This window comes from Phyllobates terribilis, unplaced genomic scaffold (assembly GCF_046119375.1).
Source record: "Phyllobates terribilis strain yellow unplaced genomic scaffold, ASM4611937v1 Scaffold_2__4_contigs__length_985480577, whole genome shotgun sequence".
Classification (NCBI taxonomy): domain Eukaryota; kingdom Metazoa; phylum Chordata; class Amphibia; order Anura; family Dendrobatidae; genus Phyllobates; species Phyllobates terribilis.
Window position 1 is genome coordinate 154183044 of NW_027362762.1, and position 24047 is coordinate 154207090.

Genomic DNA, 24047 nt, shown 5'->3' on the forward strand with positions numbered 1-24047 from the left:
TCCCTTTAAGGCTATGTGCCCACGTTGCAGAAATGAAGCAGAAAATTTCTGCTTCATTTCTGCAAGTCCTCTCCCCGAAAAACGCATGCGGAATTCCGCACACGTTTATCGCGTGTTTTTCGTGTGTTTCCCACATGCGGAATTGCCTTGCATTTTTTAATGCATTGCACAAAGGCAATTCCGCTTGCGTAAACGCAAAATTAATGGACATGCTGCGGATTTTTGAGCGCAGCATAAACGCTGTGGAAAAATCCGCAGCATGTGCATAGAACTTGCGGAATCCCCTTGGGGACCATGGGGAGCGGATTACCTAGCGTTTCACAAGCGTTTACGCTGCGGAAATTCCGCAGCATATACGCTTGAAAAACGCTACGTGGGCACACAGCCTAACTGCACAATTAGACACAGTAGGATCAAAGGGGTTATAGAAAGGAGAGGATAGAGACATATATTTAAAAAAAGCTGTTACCTTTATGTGCCAACTTACCCGAGGAATGACACAGAGGTTTTAGCTTCAACACCGATGGTTAGCTGCACAAGCTCACTCTGGGAGTTATTAGCATTTTTGCTGTAAAAGAGAATGTGATACAAAAAGTTCTATATAGAACATATGAAGCTGCTGAATGTGAACTAAGCCTTGACATTTCTTAGTAACTGTACATAAAACTGTAGTCCCTACTGCAGCCATGTTGGCTTGCTACAATGCTCTTCAACATAATCTTTCATGCCTCATATTAACATGACTTACACAGCCGATGCATTGTGGAATATTTGGAGCCTTTTTTTGCTGCAACTTCTCCAATAAAATTTTTTGGCAAGCACCTGGGGGTCAATTAAATCAAGACTGGCATCCTGGTGCAGTATCCACTGGATTCGGATGCACAAAGTTCATTAAGGCTGTGTGCCCACGATGCGTTGTTTTAAGCGTTTCCGCAGCGGCAAAAACGTTGCAGAAGCGCTTAAAAAACGCATGGTAGAAGGCCTGCCATGTTCCGCAATGATAATCCGCATGTGCTGTGCACATGCTGCAGAAATTTCCACTGCGGATTATCATTGCGTAAAAAAAAAAAAGCACTACCAATTATTTTGCAGAAGCGCGGCGTTTTTGCTGCCATTGACTTGCATTGAATCGCTTGGATTCCGCATCACTGCATTTGTACATGTGGATTTCAATGTGCGGATGGTACCCGGGTGTGGAGGACAGGAGACCCGGGTACCATAGAACATGTAAAAAAAGAAAAAAGAATAAAATAAAAAATATTATATTTACCTTCTGATGGCCCCCGGTCTCCTAGTCTTCGCTTGCCAGCAGATTGCGGTGGACTGAAGGACCTGCACTGACATCATAGTCATGTGACGGCAGGTCCTTCAGTGTAGTGTACCGCGAGCTACCGGCAGCCAAGACGGAGCAGAGCAAGACTGCGGGGGCCATCGGAAGGAAAGTATAGATTTTTTATTTTATTTTTTTACCATTCTTTCGGTCACACTATATAAATCCATGCCGGTTGCATGGATTTATATAGTGTGACCAAGTTGTCAAGCACTTTCCAAGTGATGCTAAAATCGCTTGGAAAGAAATTGTCAACCCGCATGTGGAAATGCAAGTGAAGAACGCTTCACATCCGCATGTCCCTGGCAGGAAAAACACATGTACAATCCGCATGTGTTTTTTCTGCCAGGGAGATGCAGAAACGCTCAGGAAAAAATCCGGAGCATTTCTGCATCGTGGGCACATAGCCTAAGAGGGATGCGTCTCAATGAATTTAGCTCATCTGTCAGCTGGAGTGCACCAAAGGCAGAAGTTTACTCCACTGGAGTATACGTTTGCTAGAATTAATGCCACTTTAATGGTGTAAATAATTAATTTCTCAGGCTGTGACCGACCAGGACTCCTTTTTTTGGCTCAACTGACTTTTCTAATAATTGGCGGAGCTGGCATAGATCCACCAAAAGCCTCAAACTTTTTATGGGACAAGAACAATGGCGACATTTGCATTAGTTTTACACTAGTTTTCTGAATCGGGCCCATTGTTTCAACCAATTTAAGCTGATGCCTTAACATGTATCCATTTTAGAAAAGCACGCATTAATGGCTACAACCCTGAAGGTATAACCCAACAGGTGTATGAAAAAAGCAGCAAGGCGATACACCCAAATGTATATACACATACCTGCGAATCTGACAGTCAAACTGCACTTTGTGGCTGGAATCACGAAGATGAGGCACAGTGAACCTCAATCCACCCCACAGCTAGATGAAGAGAGAAATAAGGGGCAATGTAAGCCCAAACTTTCTACAAATCTTATTCCAAGTACACTATAGTGAAAACGAGCATTAATCATCTATAAAACTAGATAGGCGGCAATGGGATATTCTAGGTGGAACAAATTAAAGGTCATTTAAGGTCATAGAATCATCATAGAATAAGAAGACTTTGAGTTGTTCTGGCCCATAGGGAGGGATCTTTAGCAAAGAGGGAATCTCACTTCAATAGACCTACTGACTGGCCAATATACTGCATGGTTGGCTGACATGTAATACTACATTACATGTTGGTTTTCTACATCTGGCAGTAGAATGAGTTGACTCCATTCATCCATGAGCTCGTTTTGACAAGAGCGTTTATAACACTTTCTTCTGAACTCCTCTTAACTGATTTATGGCCACATAAAAAATTAGCCACATTTTATGGGCAAAATCAGCTGAGCAGAGCTCAGGAGGTGGAAACTAAAGCTGCATTTACACTGGTCAATAATCTGTCAGATACTAACTTCCATGATGTTTACCTTGACCACCAACCCTCCTGTGTGCCATAACAATTTATTTAAAAAAAAAAAACTTATAAACCCCTATTATGGTTCAGGAAAATGGCGGCAGACAGTGGAAGAGGATTACAAAAACCTCCCAGAATTTTAGCAAATGCAAATTTTTGTAAAATTTGAGTTTATTCACTAATCTCCAATTGCTATTGAACCATTTCATTCACGATTTTTGTCCTGCATAGACATTTGTCTGACATTGTTTGCTAGTCATAAGTTATGGTTGCATCGTTCAAAAGTTAATCTGCGCTTGTAAACAAACCCCAAAGAGTTAAAGGGGTTTTCCGGTCCAAATCGATAAGTCTGCAGACTTCTGTATCCCGCCAGTGCACGGACTATGCGCTGCGTGGTTTCGCCGGTTTCTGAGTCGGGACTGGAAGGTACTTATTTATTTTACTCACTTATATAGCGGCACTAATGCCACAGCGCTTTACAGACATTATCGGCATGGTCTCCATTGGGGCTCTCAATCTAGATTCCCTATTAGTATGTCTTTGGAATGTGGGAGGAAGCTCACGCAAACACAGAATATAAATTCCTTGCAGGGTATGTATAAGTTAATACATACTCTTGGCCAGTGGGCGCAGCCTCCCTGCCATACATTTGATTGGGGTGAGGCCGCGTCCTCTAATCAGCCACGTCCATAGGAGTGCCACATCACTAGACGGGGTGTGGCCTCACTCAATTCAAGTGTATGGAGTGAAGCCGCCCTCACTGGATAGGCGCTGGCCAGGAGGATGTATATGTGGCGCCCTGCTGTGCATTGGTGCCACAAATCCTAGAGGGGTGCATGGACAGATTCTTCCACAAGAGGCCCTCATAGCATTCACACACTTCCACCTTCCACCTCAGACCACCAGAGGGAGCCAGTTAGGGATATAAAAAGGGAAGGTGGAGCTAGGCAGTCAGTCAGTCTAGAGTCTGTCAAGTCTGGGAGTATGAAGTCTAAGTCAGACTGGAGTCTGCAGCCTGGAGTCTACAGTCAGTCTGCTGCAGCCAGAGAGGTTGTCAGTCCAGCCAAGACTCATTGAGCTCAGGTTAGTGAGCCTAAGACGTGCCGACGCCATAAGAGTGGTGAAGAGTAGCGAGGCCTACTGCCAGTGTGAAGCCTAGTGAGGGCTCCGAGCGGCCGAAGGCAAGTGGAGTAAGCGAGCTACATAGGGGGCAGAGGAGCTTAACCAGCTCACCCCAAGACCATATACCAGACACCGGGTCCGTGTCTGCAAGGATCTCTAGGACCAGCAGAAACAACCGGAACCCCTGGCGAACTACATGTCCCGGGAACACCAGAAGCTGACAGTGATTCCAGGGTCAGGAATCACAGAGGCCCAAGAGACCAGGGAGAGTGATCTCCAACAGAAGGCCCTACCACCCGGTCAGCAGGTGCAAGACAGAGACCAAGTTAGGCCTAGCTCCAGGCAGGTCATAAACTTATCAGGAAAAGGCAAGAAACAGGAGGCCCCACACCCGCTCACTGGGGAGAGTCCTGAAATGCACCCTACAGTACCCTGGATCGTGCCTGAAATACCACCAAGTAAAAGGTACTGAAGTGAACTGTTGTGAGTGTGCCTATTCTTCTTCTGACCCGGCTGGGTCCCCTCTGTCCTGCATCCCTTCTCCTATGCTGCCCTGAGGCCCTGCTCCACCTGTGGGGAGTCGCACCAACTAAGCTGCCTGATCACCGGCCTCAGGAGGACTGTAGCAGCGCTGGTGATCCTCACCAGACACCACAGGTGGCGTCACAAACTTTTCCTATCCCATACACCTTTCCCCCATTATCCCTTGCTTTTAAGAGTGACCCCAGGGTACGGGCCCGGGAGCCAACCACCGCGACATCCCCCAAAAAACTAACAGCAAGGCCCGGGCGCCGAGTCGTCCCCATCCCCTTGGCGCGTCATAACTCATACATACCCTCTGGTCCCGACTCAAACCGGCGAATCCCCGCAGAGCACCCTGCATGCGCTGGGGGATTCACAAGTCTGCAGTCACACAGAGTGACTGCAAACTTATCGATTTGGACCGGACAACCCCTTTAACTTATGCAGCCAGGTAGCAAAAGTTAGTGCAATTCAAAGGCCATAAACTGGAATAGGTGCTAAATTTCAATTCAAGGCACCCAATTACAAAAATGATTTGTAGACAAATATACATCCACTTAAGAATAAAAAAAATAAATAAACCCCCCCAAACATGTCCATATATTTTAAATCTGCCTACATTGGTCATAGGTTTCATAGGGTTTCCAAGGTCACATATAGCAAAACGAGTTTCATTCTGTAGCTCATAGCGACAGTTCACAACAGAGGGATTCTGTGGACAGAAGCAAAAAAAAAAAAAAAAAAAGAAGAGAAGGGTCAAAACTTATTTAAAAGGAAAAACACACACATATGGTGTACAACATTAGTAAAGCAGAAGAAGTGAAACCAGGAAAAATAAAGAGACAGCTATATGGCACACGCAGTATTACAATTCAATGATTCAGGGGAGGGGGATAGAAAACTAAGTTCAACAGCGTTGGATTAACAGATCCTGAAAGAATTTTGCTGCTTCTTCATAAATTAAATAAAGAGTGGGGGGGGGGGGGGGGTGTCAAATTTTCACATAGGTTTTAAGGAATTAGTAATACATTTACAATCTCTGCTAAGAGTTTACACTCTGAATTATGGAAATGCTAAAAGCAGGTGACAAACATTCATTCAACAAATGAGAAGTGAAGATACTTATTACTTTTTGACACCACTTATATGTGCCATTACACGATCACATAGTACCCAAAGGGAGAACACCAAGGAGTCTTACTTCATTTCTCAGAATGCCACTGTACTCCGCCTCTGGGGGCAAGAGGATGTAGAGCTCGGCCTCATAAGCACCACCTTCACCATCATTTACAGCGTTAAACATTAGGACCAAAGAGTTGTCATCACCAAGATACACAGATTTTCGATCGCTGCAACAACAAAGAATAAAATACTTGTAATACACTTCTAAAAAGTGCAAAGAAATCCTAAATTACATAGCAAAGTCTATTCATTTATTCCATCACAGAGAAAAAGTGAGTCATAAGAACAAGGCTGGAAACAAGGCAGCAGGAAAACACCCAACATGAGTTACACTTCCGCTAATACTTCTCAAAGCTTGAATCACTAAAAATTCTGAAAAACTACCACAAATCAGGATTTCAACAGGGGCGTAACAGAACCATAAGTGCCAATATCAACATTTAAAAACGCTTATGATCCAACTTAAAATTAGGGAAGTCACGTCCATATTTCAGTTGCATCCACAGTGATGACTAAATATGCCTCCCCTCTGTATGGTAGTGGACCCCTTTTGTTGCTGGCCCCCCACAGTCAATGCTATGCCCAATACACTAGGGTGAACAGCACCCTATACAAGCCTTTTTGTGTGCAATTCAAATACTAAGCAGTCACCCCCTCCATGAAATGTAGGTTGTGAGTGGTGGTCTCATCAGTATTTTGAACCTGTGTAGCCGCCATCTTTATGTGGGTTTGCGGCACCCTGGTAGTGCATTTAGTTCTGAAGATCTGGGCAGGTAAACACTGCTGCCCTTTTTTGCTGTGTTTTATCTATGCCCAATACCCCAGTAGTGTGAAAATGCACGAATCCTCCTAAAAAAATGCTCAAAACAGGAATAGCTTTGGTCCACATACAGAATGTACAATATACATCTCTACACAAATTGCCATCTCTGTCCGATCATGGACTCCAATGCACGGACCAGCTGGAGTGTGGATCAGCATCATAGAAGTATATGAAGCCGTCATGTTCTGATCGGGAGACCTTTAGCCAGTCCGTGCATAGTGGTCCGTGACAGGACCGAGATCCATGGTTGACTGCCCTTGGTGTAAGAAGTTCAACATCTCAAATCCATTAACAAGCCGGTATAAGGTTATTTATACAATCTATGCCTATAATAAAAAATAAAAAAATGTATCTAAAAAAGTTTTTTTTAATTTGCATGACTAAAATGTGAACCTATCAAAATTCTCATACATTGTTGATTGTATCCAACGTATCAGCAGTCTCAGATTGTAAATTTGCGTTCATGGCCCTCACTCCTCCTGGTTTGAGTCGAACTGTGTGTTATCTTGTAACGCGTGTAGGCAGAGACCCGTCAATCCAGAGCAGTGGGTGGGGAGAAGCTGCCGGGGACCCACCCTCCTTTAAAAAAAGTGTTAAAACATATCTGGCTGAGATCACACAGCCAGTACCCGATAGATGCTGCCTGTAGATTGGGCAGCACATATAAACTGTCAGATTCACTTTATCTTACCAGATGGCAAAAAATATTCAGCAAAAATGTCCGGTAATGTTTAGAATGAACATCAGACCTACCTGGTAACATTGAGCTTCAAGTCCGGGACACAGATATTATTATCACAGTCCAGCTGAATCTGAGCCTGACAAAGAAACACATCACGTGTTAAATATATTTATGCCTATGAACAAGAACTAGCAGAATATCAACTATTAGTCCATTAAAATGGTTTTTCCAATATTTTCATTTTTTTTTTTTAAATCTGATTATGACGGCAATATAAGACTTTATTGAGCACATCGCATTACCGTGCAATTTCTTTGAGCAATTACATGCATCCGAAAAGTAATCACTGCCCAACTTCTCTGTTTTAGGCATCAGATAAGAGTACCTGCCATTTAAGAATATATAGTCCGGTGATACTGTACTCAAGTGATTATACAGGACTGGTTTGATAATCTCATGTGCCGGTACACGAGTTAATTAATTATCACATTACTTACTAAAGACTTCACTGCTGCCCAGTGATTGCAAATGTAATTGAAACATGTATTTCTAGTTGTTTAAGGTCTTGTTCTCCTGTACATCTACAAGGTTATGGATAACGTTCTACAGGCTTATTATCATGCGCTCAGAGAAAGACTTTTGTAACATACTTAACTTTTTCCCAACATGTATACACTATAGCTTTGTACTCCTACATCCCAACCGGGCTTAAATTCAGCAGGACAGTCAAGTATTAAGTGGAGATTCCCCACTGTCCCAGGAGGTCAGGGCCATGTTCTGACTTAAGCAGTGTCCTTAAAAGGGACTCCACATAGAATGGCTGTTCAAACCAAGTCCAGGCGCTCTGTGCTCCATGGCGGGGCCAATCATTTATATACACCTTCACACCTGCTTGGTTTTCATCCATCTCTGCCCTTCTCTGGCCCTATAAAGCCAGAGCTGTCAAAGAAAAGGGTGTGGAAGTAGAGGCAAAACAAAACAGGTGGGAAGGTGTATTTAAAATGATTGGCCACAACATAATACCATCTGTGCAGCACAGCGATGTGTCCTGCTCTGCTGGCTGTGCACAGGTTGTCTGTGCTCTGTACATTAAATATGCACATAAATTAATTCAATTTTCCTTACCCCTACACGAGCATAGGTTGGGTCCCAGCATTTGATGGGAGCCCGCATCATTCCAGCACATGATAGCTGATTTGATCTGATCAGCTGTCATGTGCCTTTAACAGCTATGGGAGGAATTGCGATCCACCCACGACTGTTAAAATGTTAAATGCCGCTCTCAATCTCTGAAAAATTAAATTTTGCCATGATTGTTTGGGTTTTGTTTTTACAGAATTCATCACTTCCTAACATTTTATATATGTGGCCTGGGGAGGATAAAACTAAAATGTTGCCTAAAATGTTGGCACATAAATCAACCTTATTTTATTTCTTGGAGAGTTGGACGGTATAATGTAGTGCCCCCACTTTAAGGCTACGTTTATATATAATTATTGTTCAACATATGTAACGGGAAAACTCTAGATGTACACTATAATATTATCCATAAGCCAACCAAACAAAAAGAATGTCATTTTGGCCTCTGTTGCATTTGTAGGTAAATTATGCTGTAAAGGTTTTGCACTGGCATACCTTGGCAAGGAATAGGTTAATACGCGAGATAAAAGAGCCTAATATGTTTTAGGAAAAATTACATAACATGAGCAGGTAAGTATCCAGCAACAAGAATGATTGCTTCACCAGCTAACCTTCTGTTCTATGTGGTTCTTAGTCCGGTAATTGAAAATTGGCAACAGTCCATGGGCATCAGTTGGAGCCTGCGCATCCAAGGAGAAGTTCAGAGAGATGAAAATTGGAGAAAGCTTGTCCCGAAATTCAGACTCGTTCTGAAAATAAAAAAATAAATAAATATATATATATATATATATATATATATATATATATATATATATATATATATATATATATATATATATATATATATATATATATATATATATATATATATATATATATATATATATATATATATATATAAAAATAGAATCGAAAATAGTAGTAAAGCCCCTAAATTTCAACCTTCCACAGACTTTGGCTCCATCTACCTTGGGCTTTTACCATAACAAACATGTAGAACTTAACAGCTGTCCACATGCTGACGGATCAGAATATTCGCTAGTTCAAAGCAGTTACCGCTTGGTCTGCAGCCATATTTATGGATTTTGGGTTTGCTTTTCTTTTACATTCCTCACATACATCATTTAAGACCAATAAAAAAATACTACATGTTTTAGGTTCAGGAAATTTCTGCGCCAGTTAAGCACCATGGTTATCCTAAAGAAAATAATCGACACATATCTTTAGAAAAATACGAAGAAAGCTTAGCAGCACAATTTGGGAATTTTGGAGACAAAGTCCCAGAAGGGAGATGCATATAAAATTAGAAACTTTTGGTTTTATGCCATCGCTAAACATTTTTTTGCAATCAACATTATACTCTAATCTTATTAACCAGTTAGACTGGACTTTTGGAGGTCTCTCAGTATGGTGACCCCTCCTCCTTCCCCTATCCAAATTGAAAATTTAGCAATACATAGCAATTGTATAGTCAAAGCACTTGGTGCACTGCTGCGGCATATCATGCATATTTATCTCACTTTTTCACTTTTACAAAAATGACGCATGTATGACTTCTCTATTGAGCGTTCCCAAGTTACAGACAGACGACACAGGCACTGTGTCCTTTCAATAATTGTTCTCCATAGAGACAAATTTTAAAAAGATTAATAAAAATGGCTTGCCCTTTTTTAAGCGTTAAAAACAAGGGACTAGAATGCTCGTCCAGTGCCTGAATCATTCCTGTTTTCTGTATATTTGTCAAGTTTTGAAATGACAATCCAGTCCAAATTGAATCTTCTGTTGGCCTACATCAAAAAGCAACCTTTTTTGGACTAGTCTCATTTTTGACGCAATCCTCTATATCAATGACTTGAATAAAATGCATACCACCGAGTTTTTAAAAAGGAATAACCTTCTGCTGCGCATAAAAGTTATGTAATTTACAGTTTTAAAGTTTCAAAATGGTTCTTTCTAATGTGAAAGAGCAGGACAATCATAACTATCATAAAGTGGGCAATTAACATTATGACCACCTGTGCCCTGCCTTCACGCCATTTATCTAGTTTTGTACCTTTTTATTGGGTACCCAATTCATGTGATTACCTGTTTGTTTTTTTTTCTCGTCTTTGGTGGGAAGAGTTTAGCAATTCCAGATGTTTTCACCTGATTCATCAGTTGCAAATTTTTAAAAAGCTGCAAAACTGGGCACAAAGCCACTACAGTCCCCCACCCGTCTGTTGCATTTTAGGGTACACCAATATTTTGGTACAATTTTTGTTAAACAGACAATTGGTGCCAAAAAGTTTTGGGGAAAAAAAATGGATACTTTTTGACTTTGCGCCAAATTTAGTGAACGTTCGCCATTTTGTAGAATTCATAGAATCCACAACTAATACCACAAAACAGAAAAGGGACTAAAACCCCACCCCCACCCCAGAAATGATGAATCGGAACTGCAGTATCTAAACGCCACTAAAGCATAACAGAGTGATATAATACGCAAAAAAAATACTGCCATAGAGTGCCCCAATAATACAGCTAGAAACTGTCAAAATTTAATTACTCTCATCTCCCTGTTACAAAGTCAATCATGAGAGCTTCTTATACAACCACAGAATAAGTGATAAAGTAGTAGAAAGATATACATACCTTAAGGTAAATTTTCATTTCACTACACTGTTCCTGGCCTCCATTGTGTAAGAGAACACTTTGGGTCAGGTGGGGCAGGCCGGATTTTAAGAACAGCATTCTCTTCACGGCTCCTCTCTGCTTCATGGAGTCCAGCTGCAACTCGACATTAATCCCTGGAACATATCACAGCCCATGAAATCAAGCATTGCTCAGGACAGAATTACGCTAGACCGAGTCCAGTCAACTGTTCATACTCACCGATTGTATTAGGTACATGCTTTCCTGAAGCGTTCAGACAGAAACTGAGGTTTACACTGCAAGGAATAGACAAATGAAGCAATCCAGATGTTAGAAGTGAACATGAGCACATCAAGTAGTAAAATTTGACGGGAGCATTTCTGTGCAGGCAGTTAAACTCAACACACTTCCATTTGTTTCTATAAGATGCGTATGGTCTAAACCCAAATGAGTAAAATGGGTCCTGGGTCAATCCGTTTAGGCTTCATAAGAACACATTTGTGTATGGATTATGCAGAGAACCTCATGCAGATATGTTGAGCTTTATACAATTGGCAGCTCTTCTAGTAAAAGTTCTTGTAAAGCCAGGATTCAGTTTTTAAAGGGGTTTTCCAGGCATACTCGCTTGGCCTTTGTGCATGGAGACATCTCAGTCAGGTTGTCAAGATATCTGTATAATGCCAAGCAAGTCTTCTGCATGAGTACCTTATTAAAACAGGACATAAGAATCATTCATTGGGTGTTGGACAGAGGTTCCTGGAACCTGACCACCCGACGTGCAATTCTGCCTCCACTGGACACGGGAAGTATGCCTGGACGATCCCATTTTTGCTGCAAAGTACTTATATTCAGAGTCCTGGGCAAAAAGCAAAATTGAGACCACCCTCTCATTTGCAATTCTCAGCCAATTTTTCACCCATTGTAATAAAATTTTCAAACACCTCGACATATAAATACTGGGTAGTTTGAGCTTACTAATGGGGTCATACTACCTTTCAGTGGCTTTTGCCAACTGCCAAGTTTGCAATCCTGTAAAACTTCATGTGCGTTCATCTGTAGGGTAATACTAGATGCTGTGTCTGGCTGTATGAGCCTGAAACTTCATCCATTATGACGATCAATGGTCACAGAATTTGGACTCAAAATACTGAGCCGATTCGACATCACTGTGGGTGTAGCAAGAAGCGTGTGGCATCACCCTTAGACCTCATTCAGACTGTTTTTGTTTTTTTTTCCTCATGCATCAAAAAAAACACTAAAAGTTTCTCCACCTTCTTCCCTGACTGATCAATAGGAGAAACAAACCAAAGAGCAAAAAATACCCATTAAAAAGTAACTTTTAATTTTACATTTAAAAAATATGTACCAAATAGTACAGTTCGGACAAACTACACATATTGAGATGAGATGAGATACTTAATAATAAGGGAGTGGTGGGGATAGTCGTATCACAATGAAAATAAATAATAAACCCTGTATGACCCTGGTAGAGGAGCTCTCCCCATCTAGCAGCGGAGTGTTCTCACCCTAAGAGTAAAATGGTGCCCCCGCTCCATGACAGCTGTCCCTCACCTGACCCTAAATATCCCTACTCAAACACACACACAAGAATGACCAGTAACTGCCTAATTGCTGAACTAGATATGTATCAAGCACCCAATAATTATGTCAATAGGGATAGTAAACAGACACATTAAAATAAAATGAAAAGGATCGCCTAAAAAATGAGGGCAAACCTAAAGAGACAATAGCCAATTGCAACATATACTGGTCAAAAATTATATGATTTCAAAAATATATAGCAATGGACATTAGTCTTATTCAAGTCTTTCTGAGGTTCCAACTGGTATTGAGGCAAATATCCCCTTCAGACCCAAAGAATATGTGGCTGTGTGAACCAGGTCCAAGAAGTACTCCCAGCAAAACACGTTCAATTCAAAAATACATCAGATGCCCTTAATAGCGGTCCCTTAGGCAGATATAGAATCACCAGCAGGTAACATGTCTCTTAGATAGAATCCCAAAATCAGAGGGTCAAAAAAAAAGTCCCGAATAGTCTCAAAAAAAATTCAAAAATTATATAGCAATGGACTTCTCTTATTCAGATCCTTCTGAGGTTCCGGCTGGTGTTCAGGCAGATATCCCCTTCAGACCCAACGAGTGTGTGGCTGTATGAACCTGGTCCAGGAGGTAGTCCCAGCAGAACATATAAGCAGATTGCTTCAGAAGCACACCAGGTACCCTTAGTAGTGGTCCCTCAGACAAATATGGAGTCATCAGCAGGTAACATATCTTACATACAGTACCAAAATAGTCAACGGATCAAAAAGTCTGGTGACTGAACTTTAGCTTGGTAGCACTTATTATTAGTGCACCGTTCTCCTCTAATATAAACCTGTCCCCTGATGAGCCCCATATTGAGGAGGGGGGGTGAAACGCGTAGGGACTATGAGACTATTCTGAAGGGACTTTTTGATCCGTTGACGATTTTGGGACAGTATGTAAGATATATGTTACCTGCTGATGACTCCATATTTGTCTGAGGGACCACTACTAAGGGTACCTGGTGTGCTTCTGAAGCAATCTGCTTATATGTTCTGCTGGGACTACCTCCTGGACCAGGTTCATACAGCCACACACTCGTTGGGTCTGAAGGGGATATCTGCCTGAACACCAGCCGGAACCTCAGAAGGATCTGAATAAGAGAAGTCCATTGCTATATAATTTTTGAATTTTTTTGAGACTATTCGGGACTTTTTTTTTGATCCTCTGATGATTTTGGGATTCTATCTAAGAGACATGTTACCTGCTGGTGATTCTATATCTGCCTAAGGGACCGCTATTAAGGGCATCTGATGTATTTTTGAAGTGAAGGTGTTTTGCTGGGAGTACTTCTTGGACCTGGTTCACACAGCCACATATTCTTTGGGTCTGAAGGGGATATTTGCCTCAATACCAGTTGGAACCTCAGAAAGACTTGAATAAGACTAATGTCCATTGCTATATATTTTTGAAATCATATACTTTTTGACCAGTATATGTCGCAATTGGCTATTGTCTCTTTAGGATTGTGTGGCACCCCAGGGGTCTGGTTTCCACAGTAACAAGCAATGTTATGTCTGAGAGCAGGTGGGAGGTCTCTTGGCCAGGGATCCTGTGCATGCCACACCTCCTGCCCAGTCTTGGGAGGGGAAGACCTTCCCCTATATAAACCCGGGGCTGAAGCAGGGTTAGTCAGTCAAGGAGAGTAGAGACAAGAAACAGTCACAGGAAGAAACAGCAGAAGCTCAGTGGGAGCAATACTACTACAAGTCAGGGGCTGGCAGCTGCAGAGCTCGCCCTGACTGAGAAGCTTTCTTACCGGACCCGGCGTCCGAGGCTGTGGGGACTAATCCTTACCCAGCAGCAGAAACCGACCGGCAGGGGATTGCAGGTCCTCTGGCCCAGAAACCCGAAGGCACGGTCACACGCGTGGGACCAGCGCCGCCATCGTGGAGCGGAAGCCATTAGAAGGCCCTGAGTCACCGGCCATACGGGTGAGCACCACACGGTACACTCAGGGACGTGGGCTACTTATATCCGCTTCTAGCAAGGTAGCCAGAAGAGTACAGTCAGTTTGGGAGGCCTACAACTCCGCCTGGCCAGGGGAGATCCCATCTGCTCAAGGACTGACCAGGCCCCGTTCGCTAGCAAGTACTCCGGGAGGGTCTATCGTTGTTACCAGTAAAGACCCTGAATTACACCGCACCGTCTGAGTGGTTCCTGCTACCCTCATCTTCCACGTCGGCTGCCCTGAGGCCATACCCCTCCCGTTGGGGGTTATACTATCACGCTGCACAATTCTACACCGGCCTCAGCGGTCTGCCCTGCAGCGACAGCTCCATAGCTGCAAATCAACGGGTGGCGTAGTCGACACTCCAATAACATCTATCAAGACTGCCACACACTGAGTTGACTCCCTGGGCACGGACCGGGTCCCCGCCACTCGGAGACTACAACCCTCATCTGATCCGGTTCCGGGTAAGCCCCCGTGCGCGAGACGCTGCGCGACACAGCAGGCCCAGGGGCGCGTCAATTGCCCTCATTTTTTAGGCGATCCTTTTCATTTTATTTTTAATGTGTCTGTTTACTATCCCTATTGACATAATTATTGGGTGCTTGATACATATCTAGTTCAGCAATTAGGCAGTTACTGGTCATTCTTGTGTGTGTTTGAGTAGGGATATTTAGGGTCAGGTGAGGGACAGCCGTCGTGGAGCGGGGGCACCATTTTACTCTTGGGGTGAAAACACTCCGCTGCTAGGTAGGGAGAGCTCCTCTACCAGGGTCATACAGGGTTTATTATTTATTTTCATTGTGATACGACTATCCCCACCACTCCCTTATTATTAAGTATCTCATCTCATCTCAATATGTGTAGTTTGTCCTAACTGTACTATTTGGTACATATTTTTTAAATGTAAAATTAAAAGTTACTTTTTAATGGGTATTTTTTGCTCTTTGGTTTGTTAGTTTATTTACCCTGTTTCTCCAACAGCTGTTGGATATTTTTCTGGTATTTCTATGATCAATAGGAGAACAGTCAGATTTTTTTCAGTGACCCATAGACTTGCGCTACAGATTTTGATCCAACACTTGGATCAATATCAGACAGCTCTCCGCGATGGCACTCATAAGAGAAAAACTGACATGTGAATCAAGCCTGACAGTACCTTTCAGCTCCCAAGGTGGAAAAATATATTACAAAATCTGAAGCAGATATGGTTTCAAAAATGCAGCAATGTCTCTAAACATTGCCATCTTCACATTGCAAAAGGTAAAATCCACAGTGATGTCCACAACAGAAATCGACATGAGTATTCAATATCTGAAGCACGTTTGTGTGAGTAGGTCTCAACTAAAACTAGGATATTGATGGCCCATCTTTTTGGTTGTCACAAGGCTATAGGATTCACCCGTGGTACAGAGCTAGAACAGCAGCGCTCCGTGCATGGTGTAGGAGACACTTTTTGATGCGGCAGCTTAGGTGCATTGGGTATGTGCACACAGGACTTCTCCTTTATGGAGGTGTCATCCATTTCACCTTTTCCATTGTAAAGGGTAAAATCCACACAATGCTGGTACCATGAAACACAGCAGAAACCTGGCATGTATCTGATCTGTGTGCAAATAAACTTCGGGCATAGGACTCAAACTACGGAGAATGTCAGAAATTTTGCAGGTAGCGTGTATGTCATTTATTCAATGAGTGAAGATTTATTGAGTACTGAGACAACAGAATTAAAGCCACCTAATGAAATCTAGATCTATTGAAGACCTTAATAGACATAAACTAAAAGTCATCAGCTGTATGGAGGTTAAGCAGATGTTTTCTAGACCCCTCCACAATTGTGCATTCATTGAGCCCTAAGGCACGCTGCCAAGCTTCCCCCCACCCTCGATTACCTAGCAACAACCAAAACCACTGTGTTCTAAAAATACAAATTTCAAGAATATAAGCAAATGACCTAATCAAGAGCGGCTTGTAGATAGATAACGGTGACCCTGCGACCTATCAGATGGAAAGCAGAACCAATTCTGTGAAGACAGACACCAACTCAAAGTTAACCATGAACTCCTACACATGGTCAGCGGTCTAAGAAAGGTTATGGCCTAATCAGAAACACAGATTACTTTTTTTTTTTTTTTTAAAGCAGCTCAAGAATGGAGGACTACCAAGAATCTGCCCGATTCTCACACAAAATAAAGTGCAATCACATAATACTCCGAAGCATTTGGTCCTCTAGCACACACTAATAAATCACGGATAGAAAAGTTGAGAACTAAAAAGCCGCTTTCCAATCAGATACACAACCTATGTAAATCAGGGAACAAAAGATTCTTGGAAATCTAAAATGTAATAATCTAGGAGACTACAAGGGAATCCCTGGAAATGGGCAGCGATAACAGAAAGATACACAACAGCAGCTAACTCCATGTTCTCCGAACAGAAAATCTGCCAATAGACTGTCAAGTCTGGCCTCAGATATTACACTCCTAATATTTTAGAATTCACAAAAAAAAATGTAAAAAAAAATTGTAGACTCACCAAGACACTGGGATGTCCGTGTCCTCCATCATACAGGTCTTCTCTTCAGGGTTAATCATCGCTGAGGAAATGGACAAAGATGCACTAGCATGGACGATAGGACGCCCCCTAAAAACAAAAGGACGAATACTGTAAATTTATTTGCACAAGTTTTGCCATCACAATCTGTCCGTAGAACTCACAAGCCTATACCAATTGTTTTAAAAAGGAGTTACCCTATTTTTCGGACTATAACACGCACCTTTTTCCTCCAAAATTTTGGAGGGGGGTGAATATTCATGCCCTTTAATAAGCGGGCACACGCGATAGCCCGGCGGCAGGAGTCGCAGCGCGGCTACACTGTGTGCCGGCTATGAAGGAGAGTGAAGCGACTGCTCCCTGCGCACACAGTCCCGGCTTGGGGAGCAGTGACTTCCGGCAGCTGATCTCTCCTTGTGAGCCGCGTATGGCAGTGACGTCATGCGCGGCTCACATGGAGAGATCAGTATGGGCAGACAGGATGCAGCGCTGGAGGAGAGAGAGAAGAAAGGCGAGTAGGAGTGTTTATTTATTTTTTTTTTTCTTTTATGTGCAGCGTGATGGGGATTTGGGGGACCATGCATACCAGGATAAGGATAAGGAGTGTGCCATGCATACCAGGATAAGGATAAGGAGTGTGCCATGCATACCAGGACAGGGATAAGGAGTGTGCCATGCATACCAGGACAGGGATAAGGAGTGTGCCATGCATACCAGGACAGGGATAAGAAGGGTGCCATGCATACCAGGACAGGGATAAGAAGGGTGCCATGCATACCAGGATAGAGGAATGCCAGGCATACCAGGATGGGGACCACGTATAAAAGGAAGGGGGGGGGGGCATATATACCAGGATAGGGGATATTGTCAGAATTGGGGGATATTACCCTTATACCAGTGTCAGCAGAAGACCCCCTCCCACTTAAAAGTGCATCATCACCACATTTTTTTGCTTACATTTTTATTTTTTTTTTATTATTTTCCTCCTCTAAAACCTAGGTGCGTCTTATGGTCTGGTGCGTCTTACAGTCTGAAAAATACAGTACTCATTTAAAATTGGAAAGCGGAGAACTAATAGCTGGAGAAGAGGATACCGGGATTGAAAGGTTGTGAAGTGCCATTAAGGTGCAACAACAGCATTCAGCATTTTTTTTTGGAGCGGTTGGGGGGGGGGGGGGGGTTCGAAGGCTCCAGGAATATCTGCTGAATAAGTTCCCTTTCAGCAGCAACCGGGGGATGTATGGTAGCACAGTCATCAAGAAATTAGACCCCCCAATTGAAGGCATGTTTGTAACGGCCCTTTAATGTATACTTTTCTTGGAGTATTTAGTTTGGAAATAGAAGAGCAATCCATCTCAGAGGTTTTAATCACAACTGCAATGGGTGGACAGTGCACTTCCAGTTCTCATGCCCGTCTCCTTATTTCCCCACCCACTGTCGCTCTCCAGTCCTTTACAAGTCACTCTTCTCTTGTGCCCTATCAGAGAGTCATCAGAGGCAACAAATCATTGCTTGGGGGTCATCTCAGAGGGTGGCACACATGCATTAAAGGGTTCTTCCCATGAATAAAGATAATTTAAATTAACATTTTAATCAATAGATCTTTGAATAAGTTCCACAATTGGATGTGTTCAAGAAAAAAAATGTTCCTGTGCTGAGATAATTCTATAAATGTGCCCCTGCTGTGTACTGTGTAATGGCTGTGTCTGACCTTGCAGGAACATGATCTGGTCATACCACATCTCCTGGGCAGGGGAGGAAGCAAAAGTTTATACAGACATTTCAGCATGGGCTTGCAGCGGATTCTTTCTTGGAGGTAAAATATTGCTTAAAAACAGGTAGTGAAATGTTTTGCCCCACAAAAAGAATAGTCTGTGATCCCCTGCTGTAATGTCTGTATACTCTTTTGTGGCCTCTCCTGCTCAGATGTCATTTGATCAGACACAGCAAGAACACATTTATAAGATCTCAGCACAAGAACATTTTATTTTTTTTTTAAATTGCATCCAATTGTGGAACTTATTTTTATTCAAAGATCTATACATTAAAAAGTACTGTTTGTGGGAAAACCCCTTTAAGTTCCTGATGACTTTTGGAGCTAGCCTAATGATCTGCACATGCACCATACCCTCTGATGAGAGGACACCGGGCAATGAATTGATGCCTGCACAGAATCTCGGGTGGAAGAAGAGAGAATTGCGACCTGTCAGTCGAAGACTGAAGGCGATGGCTGGGAGGGAAATAAGGAGACAGTCATGGGAGCTGGAGGTGCAGTATCCGCCCACTGCACTTGTGATTAAAACTTCAGAGATAGATTACTGTACAATTTCCAAATTAATTACTACAAAAAAGGTATGCATTTAATAAGAAATAAAAGGGCCTTTAGAAACTTGCCTTTGGTTAGAGGTCTAATTTCCTGATGAAAGGTTCCATTTAAAGGGAAGCAATCAGAAAACATTCTATTGCTTAAATCAGGTTTTTGTGTTACATTTAAAAAAAAAGAAAGATTGTTCATCTTGCAATTTTCACACTGGAGTTTTTTTTTTTATTTTCATATTTCCTGTCCTTTCAGGACTAATTTTCATGACTAATTAGCGGAGCCTGCATTACAGTGAAAAGGTAACACCTATGCACAGTGGATATCACTTATTGGGATTGGTGCATATGGTGTTATAACAGATGACCCTGCTTCTCCTCCCATAACCATGACCTTTGTATGGAAGCATCTAATGAGCCTGTGCAAAGAATATATTAGGTTTGGGATTTGACTATTGTGGCTATGCACAGGTGTTGTTTCTTGAAACGGCAGGGAGAGGGAGTTAAAAAAAAAAAAAATAAAAAAAAAAAGCCATATTGACCAGTGTGAAAACTGTAAGATTTCTATTGTTTTTATTTAATAGATTGATATGTTAAACAATGCCAAAATTAAAAAATAATTAACACTACAACTAGATTTAAGTAATATGTTATTTTCTGATGAGGTCTTCCGATTAAACCCATGTCACGTAAGTATATTACAGCTCTATGCAGCTGATAAAAATTCAATGGAAAAAATCTGTTGCCAAACTGGAAGATTGGGAAAAGCTTTCCTGATTGAACAGGACAGAATGCAATCTCATACTTGATAATATATGGCTCCTTCACAGATCCATAAAAAAAACTTGTGCAAAACATGCCTAAATAGATCTGGTTACACTAAAGTTTACATCACTAGGGAAACGCAAACTTGACAAAATTAGCAAGAATGCAGCCATTGTGCAACTCGGCCCATTAAAGAGACGTGTGCAAGTTAATTCCTTATGGATTTGAACAAACTGACACCCTTGACAGCTTTCCTAATTTCTATTTTGTAGATGAAGAATAAGTGGTAACTTACCGGTAAACCAAAGCCTTATCAGCACCAAATGCACCCACTATAAGATCTAGAGAAAAAAATGAGAATATTGCTTTACATGGTAGAAGGATCGGTTATCAAAAAATTGAAATTCACATTAACGTATCTCCCCTCTCTGTTATTGATGTAGATGACAACTTTAAACATTTTTGACTAAGGGAAGGTTCACAATCACGGCATGGACATATTTTTTCATCCATATTCTAGCTTAGCTTCTTATACTGAATACAGGAAGACTAAAAATTGAGAAAAAAAAAAGGTTTTGCGCACTGTACCTGGGTAGCCATTGCCATCAAGATCTTTTCCTCCTCTGATGGAAAATCCAAAGAAAGAAGGAGCCAGAAAAGAGCCCCAAAGCCCTTCCAGTACTTGAGATGGTTTAGGACTTAGCCCCTTTGAGTTACCATTAAAGATGAACACCATTCCGTTTTTATCTTTACCATCAAAGGGAGCACCAATAGCAATATCTGGAGAGAAAAAAAAATGCTCTTAGTCTCATTATGCTGGGAGATTTAAATTTTGAAATGACCTGAAGAGCCACAGGTCAAAGATTATTTCTCTTTGTAATTAAAAGACATCTGGTTTAAGAAGGATTATTAGTTAACTGTGCCACCATATAGTAAAATACCAGAATTAACCATAATAGTGCAGAAGTGTCGAGACCTATTTCTAAGCACTATAGTCCAGTCATGCCCATGGAGACACCTCCTAGGAAAGTGATTTATGTAAACGGTCCACTGGATATCATAGTGGGCACATTTACCATTGAAGCCATCTTGGTCCAAGTCTCCTAGAACAGCAATGGAAATCCCAAAACGACCATATTCCTGCTGTCCAGTCAAAACCAGGGATGGGATATTGGACATATTGTAACCCTGCAGATACAAGTAGACACGACCCACTTCCTGAGTTCTTCCATCATGTGTTTTCTCCATGAATAATGGGGCTCCAATAAGTAGGTCATCCAGTCTGCAAAAACACAAGGGAGTCATGCAATGCACTGAACGGTTCGTAAGGGACAACTTCTCTATAAGGGAAGGCAATGTTATCAAATGCATATAATGGATTACTAAAAATACTAGAAATAAGATATGTTAAGTTATTCCTGCCCAACTTACCCATCACCATTGACATCAGTGGCAGCCAATGAATATCCAAAGTATGTGGCCATCTACAGAGCAGAAAACAGGAGTTAATATTTTGATATACAAATGTGTACTGTAATCACCACACCAGTGTAATATTTGTGGTCTACTTATTTTTAAGTCATGGTTTTAGTCTTGAATTTTTAATTTTTAAAAGGGCCTTGGAAAGTCCAACAATTAAAATTAATGTGTCCTTTTAAATGACTTTAAATAATGCACTCCTGCATTTCACATAATCACTTACCTGCTCTCCTGAGAAGTTATAAAGGGACTTTAGATTTGTCCCATTCAGAATGGTAACCTTCAACAAGAGACAAAAAAAAGTAGTTGTCCGTAAGTCTCAAAATACCACTGAACTACCACTGAAAAGTGAACCAATGTTATTGAGCAATATTTAACTGGAAAAGATGACAGGCAATGTTTAGCAATCGCACACTTTGGAGTTTGTCACTTCTTGTTTTTAATATGATGGTTAAAGTAACAAATCTAGAACTTATAATTTTTTAGAGTCAGAATGTATTGGGTCTCCATACAACACTATTACAGAAATATTCTCCCATTGAAACACTACTCGGAGAATAACATAGCAACATGCTCAGTTGAATACTGCATTGCAATTTTTTTTATGTATGGTTCTGTACATAAGCTCCAAAGAGGGAAGCAAAACCTCATACACGACTAACATACATAGCACTAGGACTTTAATGAACTATATATTAAATTATATATATATTAAATTATATTTCTTACATATCCATAAGTATTGTTTCCTTTGGGAACTGCAACCACAAAATCTATTTGGATGGGAAAAATTACACATTAGAAAACGATCAAAATGACTACATGGTTACAATGGGAAGCAAAATATATATTTAAAACTCACCTTCAGTATCATCCCCACTAAATTCTCCAACTGTTACAGAATATCCTAAAGAGAAAAGCAAAATGTGTATAAATTTTAAGCCATTCAATACAAGTTATGGCCCCCGATCACATTAGATTTAAAGGGAATCTGTCACCAGGTTTCTGCTGCCTCATCTGAAAGCAGCACAATTTAGAGGCAGACCCTGAATCCAATGATGTATCTCTTAGTTTACTGGGTGCAGCAGTTGTGACAGTTCTAATGTCCGTATAAAATCTGTACCAGAAAAAAAACATTACCGGTGTCATTAGAGTTTCGGATCCGTGTGTCATCCATGTTTTTCTAGCATGGATAAAGAATGAATGAAATTACAAAGCTTCTCCTATACTATGCAATGTTAAAACACATACAGCACATGGACGGTATATAGATGCCATCCGTGCGCTGTACAGGTTTTTCATAGACCCATAAACTTGTATTGGCCTTGTCATCCGTGCTGCCAGAAAAAAAAAAAAAAAAAAACATGTCTCAGTGTGGTTCACAAGGACACACGGTCCATGTAAAAACACAGACATGTCAAGATCACCATAGGTTATAATGGGTATGTGTGGTATCCGAGGAAGAAGAAAAAAAAACAAACAATGCCACACATACATGTGAAGGGGGCCTTAGATGCAAGATGAAGCAGAGCTGAAAAAGCTAACCCCAACCCCATCAGGCTCTATATGTACATGGTCTATTGACAATAAGCTGCTCATCAGAGGAGGGGACATGGTTGGATGACTGTAGCGTGCCAGCTAGCCCCAGCAATTATAATATCCTGGTGATAAAACCTTCATTGTAAGTAAACAGCAGCACGCAGCCTGATAACTGAATTCTGTGTTTTATCCCCTACCTCATTGTGTCCTCCGATTACACAGCAAAAACCTGCTGATAGATTCCCTTGAAGTTAGCCAAACATTAATGTGTATAGAGGCACTTCAACTGTTTCCAACAGATTACGTTGGGGGGAGGATAGGATTTTTTTATTTTATTTTATTTTACTCACTTACAGTGCCTACAAGTAGTATTCAACCCCCTGCAGATTTAGCTGGTTTGATAAGATGCAAATAAGTTAGAGCCTTCAAACTGCAAACGAGAGTAGGTTTTATGAACAGAAGCATAAATCTTACAAACCAAAAAGTTATGTTGCTCAGTTGAATTTTATTAAATTTTTAACATAAAAGTGTGGGTCAATTATTATACAACCCCTATGTTTAATATTTTGTGGAATAACCCTTGTTTGCAATTACAGCTAATAATCGTCTTTTATAAGACCTGATCAGGCCGGCATAGGTCTGTGGAGTTATCTTGGCCCACTCCTCCATGCAGATCTTCTCCAAGTTATCTAGGTTCTTTGGGTGTCTCATGTAGACTTTATTCTTGAGTTTCTTCCACAAGTTTTCAATTGGGTTAAGGTCAGGAGACTGACTAGGCCACTCCAACACCTTGACTTTTTCCCTCTTGAACCAGGCCTTGGTTTTCTTGGCTGTGTGCTTTGGGTCGTTGTCTTGTTGGAAGATGAAATTACGACCCATCTTAAGATCCTTGATGGAGGAGCGGAGGTTCTTGGCCAAAATCTCCAGGTAGGCCGTGCTATCCATCTTCCCATGGATGCGGACCAG

General features: G+C 41.5%; 1 protein-coding gene across 1 annotated transcript in view; it reads right to left on the bottom strand.

The window, feature by feature from the left end:
• ITGA5 (integrin subunit alpha 5) overlaps positions 1 to 24047 on the bottom strand; it is a 122685-nt gene that overhangs the window by 18605 nt on the left and 80033 nt on the right. Inside the window, exons 8-23 of the mRNA XM_073663161.1 lie at positions 22405 to 22449; positions 22272 to 22315; positions 21766 to 21822; positions 21495 to 21547; positions 21140 to 21345; positions 20652 to 20843; positions 20359 to 20404; positions 16965 to 17072; positions 11117 to 11172; positions 10877 to 11031; positions 8857 to 8994; positions 7177 to 7241; positions 5620 to 5767; positions 5038 to 5130; positions 2172 to 2251; positions 488 to 568 (exon numbers count right to left, since the gene is read on the bottom strand). Coding sequence (XP_073519262.1) covers positions 488 to 568; positions 2172 to 2251; positions 5038 to 5130; positions 5620 to 5767; positions 7177 to 7241; positions 8857 to 8994; positions 10877 to 11031; positions 11117 to 11172; positions 16965 to 17072; positions 20359 to 20404; positions 20652 to 20843; positions 21140 to 21345; positions 21495 to 21547; positions 21766 to 21822; positions 22272 to 22315; positions 22405 to 22449 — 1567 coding nt within the window. The remainder of the gene's footprint in view (positions 1 to 487; positions 569 to 2171; positions 2252 to 5037; positions 5131 to 5619; positions 5768 to 7176; positions 7242 to 8856; positions 8995 to 10876; positions 11032 to 11116; positions 11173 to 16964; positions 17073 to 20358; positions 20405 to 20651; positions 20844 to 21139; positions 21346 to 21494; positions 21548 to 21765; positions 21823 to 22271; positions 22316 to 22404; positions 22450 to 24047) is intronic.